This window comes from Anoplopoma fimbria, chromosome 2, assembly GCF_027596085.1.
Source record: "Anoplopoma fimbria isolate UVic2021 breed Golden Eagle Sablefish chromosome 2, Afim_UVic_2022, whole genome shotgun sequence".
Lineage (NCBI taxonomy): Eukaryota > Metazoa > Chordata > Actinopteri > Perciformes > Anoplopomatidae > Anoplopoma > Anoplopoma fimbria.
Window position 1 is genome coordinate 21,461,335 of NC_072450.1, and position 12,205 is coordinate 21,473,539.

General features: G+C 34.8%; 2 protein-coding genes across 2 annotated transcripts; both read left to right on the plus strand.

The window, feature by feature from the left end:
- Positions 1-5: 5 nt before the first annotated feature.
- Positions 6-1,557, plus strand: LOC129107757 (proteolipid protein 2). The gene is made up of 4 exons (XM_054619293.1): positions 6-239; positions 732-887; positions 974-1,069; positions 1,408-1,557. Exons 1-4 carry the CDS (start codon positions 150-152, stop codon positions 1,516-1,518), a joined length of 453 nt encoding a protein of 150 aa, XP_054475268.1. The 5' UTR covers positions 6-149; the 3' UTR covers positions 1,519-1,557.
- A 268-nt stretch (positions 1,558-1,825) lies between these two features.
- On the plus strand, positions 1,826-11,955 carry cmtm3 (CKLF-like MARVEL transmembrane domain containing 3). The gene is made up of 5 exons (XM_054615711.1): positions 1,826-2,109; positions 10,214-10,369; positions 10,532-10,627; positions 10,797-10,917; positions 11,330-11,955. The coding sequence occupies exons 1-5, from the start codon at positions 1,993-1,995 to the stop codon at positions 11,356-11,358; spliced, it is 519 nt and encodes a 172-aa protein (XP_054471686.1). The 5' UTR covers positions 1,826-1,992; the 3' UTR covers positions 11,359-11,955.
- The last annotated feature ends 250 nt before the right edge of the window (positions 11,956-12,205 follow it).

Sequence of the window (12,205 nt, forward strand, 5' to 3'; positions counted from 1 at the left end):
GTTTAGCTTTTTCAGTAGATGTGCCAAGTAGCTGCTGATGTGAAAATGTTGCACACGTTTGTACACACAGTCATTTCCTACAGTTAAAAGGAAATTGCTTGTTCCAGGAAACAGACTGAGCCGTCTTTTGCAAATTAAATCGTACCATCATGTCAGAGGATCAAAGTAGAATAACAACTGTAGATGTGGACACTGCTTTCATCAAATCCAAGAGGGGCATCCTGAAAGTAGCAGAGATGGTGAGACAATTCGCATTCCACCAAAAGTTAGAATTTTTTTTAGTTTCTGACAGAAGTACTGAAAGAGCTAAGCGGTGTCCTGTGCACATTAGAAAGGGAACGGATGCAGTACATTAGGCAATAACAAAGTAGCATCGCAGATAACCTTTACACCTTAGTCAATAATGTTATTAGAACTAGTTTGTTGATAGCAGTGACCAACATTAACATTAACAGCGTTTTAAGAGGCTGAAAGAGCGACTGAATTACATGTGTGATATGGGATGTTGCAACGTTAGCCGAGAATCAGTTCCCCTTTCGTATGAAGGAAGGGCAGTGAGTGAATCGGAAGAACTGATGTGCTGGTCTCTGCTGGAAGTTTGGTGAAAAAATCTCAAGTCATGGTATCACAGTTCAATCATTTAATATCTAAATGTATAAGGTTTTAGAATTTCAATTTTCGACTGAGGCAGTAATCATTTTCTGTGTGGCGTGTCTCTTTTCTTGCTTCAGGTGACTCTGTTTGTGGCATTTGTGTGTTTTGCTACAGCATCTAGAGCAAAGTACATTACAGCCACAGTGTTGGAGTTTGTGATCGCCTCACTTCTCCTGTTGCTGTACATGTTCAAACTCCACAAAAGGCTGACCTTCTTCTTTTGGCCTCTCGTTGTGAGTGATGTTTTACAGCACATACAAGAATCAGCAAATTGTACATGTTGCCTTTTTTAAAGTTTTGGTTCTGCTTTTCTCTTCAGGATGTTTTCAATTCAGCGTTTGCAGCAGTCTACTTTATTGTCTTGAGCCTGCTGGCCTTGACTACATACACTGTCACTGGCACACTGGTTGGAGGGGTGAGAAATACTTCTTTAAACTATAATTGCAATCTCAGTTGTGTGGCCCAGTTTTGATATGTGAATTGTGGTTTTCCCCAAAAAACTGTCAATAAAATAAATATCCAAACTTTGATGTATGCATGTGCTGTAATCAAACAATACCAAGTTTGAAGATTCAGCTTTTCTCTCTCTCTCTCTCTCTCTCTCTCTCTCTCTCTCTCTCTCTCTCTCTCTCTCTCTCTCACACACACACACACACACACACACACACACACACACACACACACACACACACACACACTGTTGTGGACCTGTAGTGTCATGCATTTATTTTGAAATCTGCTCTTTATTTGCAGATATTTGGTTTCATCTCAGCTGGGCTGCTGTGTGTGGACTGCTACATGGTTTTCAAGAACATCACATTCAACAAGCCCAGAAGCCAAATTCAGAGTCAAGACAACCAATGAATAAATCAATTACAATAAAGGAATACAGAATACTATTAACATGTTTAAAGCTTCTGTGGATTACTTTTACTTTATGATTCAAAACGTGTACCAGTTTTCAGCATATTGTGATTCCAGTTGTAGTAATTCAAATTGATAATGCGACTTGATTTTGAAAGATATTTTCTAGTTGACACAAATGTCAATACATTTCCCTTTGCCTTGTGATGCCATGAGTTGAATATTTCCACTGACTGGCTCGGGATTGTGTAGCATGCAGCTGGGGGGCATCGCATTTCACATCTGGAGAAAGCAGATGTTTCGCTTTTTGGGAGCTCGCACTGCGTTTCCGCGCTGTCATTGTTTCCGTTTCCACCACAGAGGAGCCTCACGCCTCCGCATATCTTTTTTGTTTTTTGTTTTGCCTTGAATCCGTTAAGTTAGTTTGGGCTTTCTGGAGTTTGAGCAGGGTTGATATCTTTTTTTTTTCCAACCATGGGGGACATCGAGGCTCCCGACTCGAATCGGCCGCGCCAGAATGTCCTGCTCTCTGTTCTCCCGAGCAAAGAGTTCGCCTCTTCAAGGAAAGGAATGCTGCTTATTGCTGAAGTGGTAAGAAATGACCAGCGGGATCACTTCTGAAACTAATGAAACTCTTAACTGTGCCATTGTGTCGCCAAATACGCACAAAACGCCAAAGCGCGCTGCGTTTTGGATACTTTTATTTGCTGTTTTCGAAGCATCATGGCAGCTGTAGAAATGTGTTGCTTGAATCCACGTTTTCAAATAACTTTAATGCACTGTTTAACTGTCATTTTGAATATGGGTCAGTCCGTTTTCGTCACAGGGTTTCCATTAGTAAAGGGAGGAGCAGTGAGGGTTTACAGCAACTATGAGGTAAACTTCTAAAACTTGTAATAAACATTTGTACTGGATTATGGACCACTCTCACCATCTTGTCCGTTGTACAGAACTATCAGTTCATAAAGCTAAATGGCCATTTAAACTTATTTCATTGTTTCAGTGTGGTGCCAATTTGAAATCAGCTAATGTTAACGTTCATAGAGGAGTGGATACTTTTTATTCACTGTTTAAGTGGGCCTTAAACAAAGCAGGGAGCTGACTGTGTGTGATGGTGTTAGTGGTGAGGGAGGGGAGATTACCAGCATCATGCGTTTCTTTTTACAGGAAGAGTCTCACTGCACTATCTGTTGCATGAAGCCTTGCATTTGTGTCATGTGAGACAGTCACAGTCACATCCTTCACTCTGTTGGCTAAACATGTAGCCTAGAGCGCAGTCCTCACTGTGTGTGAATGCAGGGCTCAGCAGCCCCCTGCACACACACAACCACACACACACACACACACACACACACACACACACACACACACACACACACACACACACACACACACACACACACAATACAGCCTTTTTACTGCTACTCAACAATGTGACTGCGATCTTCACCCCCAGGCTAAAGTGATTCTGCACAACTACACTAAAAAGCCTATCTTCCTCTACTGACAGTAGACAGCAGCAGTGTGTGCTGCTATGTGCATGTAGGTGACAGTTTACACCTCATTTAAACTTGCTCAGGAAATTAACTGTGTTGGCACACGTGTGTCTTACCACCCCTGCTGATCTTATTTCTGGCGGAAATCCTGCTGTGTGTTTGTGGTAAGAGTGTGATGTGGCACATAACCTCATGTATCATAATTTATGGTTTATTTGGTTGAACTTTTAGCTTTGACATAAAGGATCAGTTTAAGTACAAATTCTGGCCTTGCAAATTTTGGTTTTATTCATGCATTTTTTGAGATCTGTTTCTGAGATTTCTGCCTCCACCTTAATACAATGGAGGGGAATTGAATTGCACGTTGAAGCGCTCACATTATTGAGAAATTGCATTTTAAAAACTCAACAGCAGTGTTTATTTACATAAATTTGTGTCCCTGTTACTCTGGATATCCACAGAATGGAAAACAAACCTCTCTTTGTATTGATATATGTGATAAACTACATCTTTTGGAATAATCAATTGACAAATTTATAACCAGAATAGCTTTGAATTTTGGCTAATCCAGTAAATGAAATACCTGACCAAGAAAGGGACTTCATCACAAAGTAAAATAAAAATCCTGAATTGCCGTAAAACAGTCTTTGTTGTAGGTTTGCAACTTTGTACAAATGATGTAATACACCCAGAGATATTAATAGGATAGCTACCACAGTAAAACAGTTTGGTGAAATTGCTGACGGTTGACAAATCTATGTTGTGTCACAGTATGTTGTCATATCACCCACCCTTAACTGGAACTACTTTTTACATGTTGCTTATTTGAGTGGCCCTTTACATTCAGAAACTAAAGTTCAAGTTTCCATGGTTGTTCCTTTGTGTGGAACAGTAATACATTGATATTAATTTGGTTTTAGCTTTGAGGATTATAAATTTACCCATGGCATTTTTACCATCCCTGGTATTTACTGTATTTTGTACTGCAACCTCTTCGCTGTACTGTTGCTAGAAGCTTTTTTTCCTTGGATAAAGTATCATAGTTTTATTGTCTTTTTACAGTTTAAAGCTTACAGATAGTGTTATATGAGCTCACAGTTAATGAACTCAACTGTTAGATGTGAGTGAAGTGAACACAGCGAGTAGCTTTTCCATTCTTGGCAGCATTAGTCAGACACAGATCCTGCTGAGCACGCATTATTATACACAGTGTGTCAGAGCACCATGCATTTCTCATTAGGATTCTCAGTGTCAGCCAGCAACAGGCCCGATAAGGAATGTGAAATCACAGGGTGTAAACTTAATGTTGCTGAAAAAAGCATTTGAAATATTTTCAAAATGCAAACAAGCTGTTAATAAAGGCTGCACAGTGCTGTAGCTGTGTGAAAAGTGTGCCTCCTGCCTAGGTGGTGTAAACTGATTGGATTTTTAGAATCCTTGGCTCAGTGTGCAGCCTAATGTGTTTGTGGCCTCAGGATTCATGATGTTATTGTGAGTTGAAAAAGCCCCCACATGCACTCACAGCAGGTTTCACTGCCTTCAAGACCTTCTCAGTAGACTCATCGCATACCTTTTAAGGGCAATGCTTTGAAGACAGGCTCTCTCCCATCTGACCTCACTTCATAGTACAGATAGTTATAGTACAGTTTGTTTTATTGAGTTTGCAAAACGAATCGATTACATGATTAGTCATTTAACAGAAAATGAATCACCAAAAAAGTTGTTGAATTATTATCAAGCAAAACTGCAATAAAATAATGTGTCCAGCTTCTTTTTTTTAAACCTTGGGCCCTGAGGAAGTTGTGATGGATATTTCACTATTTTTAAGGTTACAAGGTTTTTATTTGTCATTGTACGGGGGTTGCACACTGAAATTAAGTTGGTAGTCCTAATTTGCGACATAGAAAAGAAAACAAACAAACAACAACAACAAAAAACTACGTCATATATGGAGGATGAATTAAGGATTTCATTAATTTCCCTATATTCATTGATCGAACCATTTATTCATCAAAACCCTAAACAAAAATAATTGGAGCGAAAAAAAAATATTGTTTATTGCAGCCCTGATACGGATGTGATATTTCTTTAGCCATATTATATACAGTACAAGAAAATGTAGAGGCTATTCCAGCTCATCTGTTTTTATAGTGTAATCCCAACATCCCAGACCCTATTCTCCATAAACAAACATGCCCGATTATCTACTGAGCAACTCAAAGAAAGGCTTCTAGATAACGTGGAGAAATCGTATTGATCCCTGACAGGATGCAGCTCAGTAGCAGCAAGTAAGAGCAGCTGCAGTAGTTTGGGTTCAGTCAGGAGGAGTTTCTAACCTCAGGCCAGTGGAGAATGACTGACTGAGACAAAGACAAGATGGCCGGGCCCGTCTGAGATTACAGTGTCTGGACTTGCTTTCATTTGCACTGATATATCTGTCCAGCACTTCTAATGGAGAGTGTCAAACACAGGGCAGGCTCATTTACTTGTATTGTAACTACTTGTTGCAAACACAGAGCACTTTTAATCGTCTTTATTCATTATAACAAGTTTATGTTTTTGTTTGCACGCATGTTTGTTTGAGAGAGAACGAGAGGGATTCAGTGTTACAGTGTACACGTCGCTCTGCAAAAACAGTCCTTCAACAGCTGTATCTCCTTACAGGAGGTGGGCCTGAGGCTATAATTCACACAGACTTTCAGCTTTGGGACAGTTTAACATTATCGCAGAGGGAGAAGATCAAAGAAGATTCTTTTATTTTAGCCTCATCAGGTGGGTTTAAAATGTAAATTTGCATTTGGTTCAAGCAGTTCACTTAGATAAATATAAATTCAAGACAGGACTGACTGAAACTTCTTCAAAAGCTCTTAATTGTCTTCGATCCCAAAAAGAAACACAGATTTCCCCTTGCTCAAGGCTCCAGTTTTCAACTCTTCATTAATCTAAACCTTGGTTTACCAAAGTTGGTCTACCACGGGGTATGATTTGGCCCTTGAATCATTTTCATAATCTGAGTACTACAGGCAGAGTGACACAGGAAGTCTGTTTGGCATGTGTGGTAAGGAAAAAATGAAGCGGAAGAGTTGTTTTAAAACCCCTGTGCAAAACATTTATTTATGCCATACCATACTGAGACTTTTTTATGACATATTTGCTTACCTGCTATACTGTGACAATTTTCGGTATTTTTCTATACCATGATTTTGTTGTCAAAGTTTTATGACACAAAACTCTGTGACATTTGTATGACCATTCATGACATACCATACTATTATATTTTTTGTACATTAGTATGGCATACTGTACATTGCCATTTTAACAACTTACTTTTTTGGGGGGCAAATAAATCTATATTTTTACAGACTTTAAAAAAAAATTGTTCCACAGCTTTTTTCAGACTTTTGTCGGCATACTAAACAATGGCTTTTTAGTACTTTTGGGGATGTACCATACAATGTCATATTGACAAGCTATGCTATACATTTTTATGTAGACTATGATTTTTTGACAATCTATACTATGGCTTTCGACACATTATACTATGATCATTTATATCTTTTTTTGAAACTATACTATGACTTTTTATGATTTTTTGACATAGAAGGCTTGGAATTTTTTCGACATACTATACTAATACTTTTTGAGATACTATATTATGTCTTTTAGATGACTTTTCATTACTTTTTTTACAGAAGAATTTGTTTTTTTCTTACATGCTATATTATGACTATTTATAAAAATGTTTACACATTATAGAATTACTTTTTATGACTTTTTTGACTGACAAACTATGAGTTTATTTGACATACTATACTGTGACATTTCATTACTTTTTCGACATACTATACTATGGCTTTTTTACGACTTTTTGGCATACTATACTGTAACTATCAATAAAAATCTTAACGGATTGAAAAAAATTGACATACTGTAGTATAACTTTTCTGACATAATAATTTATGCCTTTTTTGGAGACACTATTCTTTGCCTTTTTAACGACTTTATTTCGGCTATACTATGGCTTTTGTATTTCTTCTTTTCAACATACTATACTGTCTTTTTATGACAATTTTTGACATACTAAAATATGACTTTTTTGATATACTATGATATGACTTTTTCCGGCATGCCAAACAATGACTTTTGAATGATTTTTTTCAGACATTTTTATGAAATATTTGACATACAATGATAAGGCTTTTTATGAATATTTTTTCTCGATATACTATACTATTACTTTTTGTAATTTCATTTTTTTTGTAATGCTATAAAATGTACATACAATACAATGTGTTTTTTTCGACATCCTATACTATAAATCTTTTATTACTTTTTACGACATTGTATACTCTGACTTTTTTGTAACTTTTTTGACTAACTATAGTTTGACTTATTTTAGATTTTTTTGATGTACTATACCATGACTTTTTATGATTTTATTTTGACAGACTATACAATGACTTTTTATTATTTTATTTAATCAAACTATATAATGGCACCCCTAGTGATGCTCAAATTACTTTATATAACTTTTTTCATGACAAACTGTTCTGTGATTTATTTTGACATATTATACAATTACTTTTAAATGACTCCCGTCATTCTATACCATGACTTTTATCGACATACTATTTATTTATTTTTTTGACATACTATACTATGATATTTTAATGACTTTTTTTGACACGCTATACTGTGACTATAACTTTGAAAAAACTAAACTACATTCTATACTAAGAAATATATATTCTTTCTGCATTCTATAGTATGACTTTTTTGACAAATGAAATAAATGACATTTTTCAACATGGTTTACATTACTTTTTAAATACTTTTTTTGACATTCTATTCTATGAATTTTTCACTAGATTTTTCAACATGCTATACTATGACCTTTTTTCTACAGGCTATGCTTAGCTATCACTTTTTTTAACATGCTATACTGTGACTTTATAACTTTAACAAAACTAAACTATGCTATACTAAGTAATTATAATTTTTTTTGCCGTTCAATAGTTACTTTTTTCAAATATTACTTTTTTCTATAAATTACACTATGACTATTTATAACTTTTTTGCACACTTTACTATGACTTTTTAGAAAGACAAAACTATTAATTTATTCCACATACAACAATATGTCCTTTTCTGACTTTTTTCAACACACCTTATTTTTTGACATAATATACTATGACGTTTTGTGACTATTTTGGACATACTATATTTTGAATTTTTAGAACATACTATATTTGTCACGACTCGTAATCCCCACATGGAAAAAACAGGACTTAAAAGCAAACCCAGAGAGTAGGAACAGGTGCAGTAAAATTGTCTTTACTTGTCAAACAGGTTGATTACACAGGATATATATATAATTTCAAGGCCTTACAGTCACTCACACTCAGCCATTCACCAGGTGAAGTCAGTAAGTCTCTAAAGGTTCAGGGTTGTTGGCTTTATGGGGGACATTGTGATTGGGCCTCAGACTAAATAAACAGGGAAGGTGAGGATGATTAGGCACAGGTGAATCCAGTTCGGGGCAGGGTAGACATCACAAAGGCAGGGAGACACACAAGGGAAGGACGTGAAGTATCTGCAACGAGAGGAAATTGTTAGAAACACAAAATAAAACAGGGATTAATGGAGTGTTTAAATAAAAGTAAACATAACCGAACAAGACATGACAATACTATGACTTCATCAGCATACTATAATTCGACTTTTTACAACTTTGTTCTACATACTATACTATGACTTTTAGGACATACGATACTTTGGCTATTCATTACTTTTTACATACTTTACTATGACTTTTTATAATTCTTTTGACAGAAAAAACAACCACTTTTTCAACATACTATACCATGACTTTTACATGATAATTTTCAACATACTGTAATATAACTTTTTATAACTTTTTATGACTTTTTAGATGTACTGTACTATGACTTTTTTCAACATACTATACTATGACTTTTTTTCAAACTGACTTTTTTTAAAACCTTGGACTTTTTTCAACATACTATAATGTGACATTTTTCACCACACTATACCATGACTTTTTAGCACTTTTTTTGACGAACTATAACCTTTTTAAACATACTACATACTAAGTTAAAGTATCATAGTATAGGTTGAAAATGTCACAGTTTATTATGGTAAAGAAGCCATAACTAATCATTGTATAAAATGTTAAAAATATATCCTAAAAAGTCATAATATAGTATGTCGGAAAAAGGTCACCGTAAACTATGTCGCAAAAAGTTGAAATATATTAGGTTGAAAAATATCCTAAAAAGACCTTTTGTCAGTCAAAAAGTCATAAAAAGTCATAGTAAAGTATGTTCAAAGTTTAAAATTATTATAGTATTGTATGTTAAAAAAATCTGAAAAAAGCTAGAGTATAACATGTTGAAAAGAGTCATAATATAATATGTAGGAAGAATTTGAAATAAATATAAAAAATTGTATGTTGATAAAAGAATTACTTTTTCTTGATTAATTTAAAAGATACAATTTTTTACATACTATTTTATTACTATTTAGTCATATCATGCCATGCTGTTTTATATTTATATGGCAAATTACTATAATTTTTTCACAATCCATATTGTATATAGTATAGTATAGTATAGCTCACTATGATTTCATTTTTGGCATAAAATCCAGTAACTTTTTCTATATTTCTTCTTTTTTCATTTTTACGACATAATATGCTATCACTTTCATGGAATACTATACTATGCCATTTTATTGCATTTTTATGATACACTTTTGTATGACTTTAATATCTATGATATTTGTATGTGTTTTCAATGGCAGACTTTACTATGATATTTGATGACATACTATATTATAACTTTTTTAATAGAATTCTCATGAAAGATCATACCAGAAGATTTGATTTCACTAACAGATTTTTTTTTCCTCAAATAATGAATAAAGAAAATTGTAATATAAGATACTGTTGCTGTTGTTTCCTTTTTCTTGAGGTAAAATGGTTTCTTAAATATGTAGTATCCCTTATTATTCGGCATGAATGAGGTAAGACAAAACCAATACAATAGGTTTTTGCTTTTGGCCTGTGACCCTCCAGAAAGTTTCTGTTTCTCCCCCCCAGAGAAAAAAGTTTGGACCCCCCTTGTCTTAACATACTGTACATGTTCCATATATTTCTCTGTCTCTAATTGTCTCTGCAGGCGCTGTCCTTTGTGTCATTTGTGTGTTTCGCGGCATCAACAGCAGCAGCCTTTGTGACAGTTCCTCTGCTGGAGTTCCTAGCTGCTCTCTTCTTGTTGTTCGCTTACTCGACCAAATTCAATGAGAGGTTTAAAGGCTTCCTTTGGCCTCTTATGGTGAGAGCAATTTTAACATCAAATTAAAACCTTTGCAGTTGATATGCATGATGGTGTGCATGATTGTGAAACTGTCTTCCAGTGCTAAAAAAAGAAAAAAAGTAATGATATGAAGTTAGATTTTTCCTCTTAATCAAAGTGTTTCTTGCTTCTCTCTCAAAGGATTTTATGAGATGTGTCTCTGCCTCCATTATCTTCTTCATTATCTCGATAATTTCAGTATCCAAATATGTGGACGGTTCCGCGAAGGCTGCTGGGGTAAAGTTTTGCACTCATCTCATCATAGCATACACCACCATTAGTTATGTAATATTATTTATGTATTAAGAAAACGAAAAAAAAAACTAGTCTTTCTTGAATCATCTCAGTTCTTATTTCAAAGGTAGTTTTTCTTCTTTCCTGATTTCAAATGTCTTTTTTTCCACAGATATTTGGGTTCATTGCCACCATCGTTTTTGCTTTAGATTTCTACTTCATTTTCAATGAGCTGGCCACTTTCCTAAAGCAAGGAGGAGGGGAGACCAATGAGGAGCCATCAAGAAACCAAGGTTATGACTTTTTTATGACATACTATAATATGATATTTCGTATAACATATTATACAATTATGGTTTTTTTTATGGCATGCCATACTATTACTATTTTTCAACTACTTTTTTTTATGTCATACTATGACATTTTAATGATGTTTTAATGGCATACAATTTAACAACATTTGATAAAAAATGTTTTTATTTACCAATAGAAAACTATACTTCAAGACATATTTAATGACATCCTATACTTTACATAAAATGTATTAAATTAGAGGGCATATTAAACTTTGACTTTTATGGCATTTTGTTTTTTTGTCAAATCTTTGCACAGAAATTAGAACACTAACGAAAGTTTTACTTATTATTGTAACTTCTCCACACTCATGCTGATACCAGAGATGTGTTTTCATTTTTGTTTTTTTAGATGAGTTTTCAGACTCTGATTCGGACTGAGACCACGGACCACCACCAGGAGGAGATCCACCAGCTGACACGTTTGATCATACAAAATAAAACTTTGCAGGACAAATTTCCACAGCTAAGCTCCCATCTGCAAATATGTGCAAGTGTTTCATTATGTCACGCGGTCACATTGCTCATTGGTTAATTCTAATAATTATGTGCATTTATTGGTAGTTGGACACTCTCCATATAGTTCCTTAGAGCCAAACATGTATAAAGAGGGGATTCTGACACTCCTGACTTATCCTCTTTGAATTATTCTGTTGAGCATCCATTCAAGGCTTTCAGGAAACAAGTCTAAACTGACTTGACAAATATGTTTGTCTTTTTGAGTTACTAATTTACTGGTCATTACAAGTTGTTTATAAAGTAATGCAAAATCTTCTCTGTTCTTTTTGTGCCCAAACTCATATTCAGTGTCTCAAATAATTTGGAGAAAATATAAATGCAAACTTAAATGATCATAAAGCTGCAAAATTGTTTGGTCTCATGATACTGAGTTCGCAGAAGCTATTTGTACCATCCACACTTGGGAGCATAGGTCTAAACCTGAAATAATGATTAATACTGACTTTTGGGCACGTACTGTGACCCAGAAATATTAATCTACAACACTAAATTAGCGTCATTATTGAAAAAAGGTTTAGGTGGGCCAATAAAGTGGCGCATCATCACCATTAAAACATTTTTTGTATTACTTTGTAAACACATGTACAGTATTTGAAGAACAGATTGGTTGGAGGTTGGCTGGTTACAACCTCTGTCCAATTATTTAAACTCTACAAGTTTATAGTTTGAGGATAATGTTAATCTATCTTCCTTGAAACTCAACTGTTGG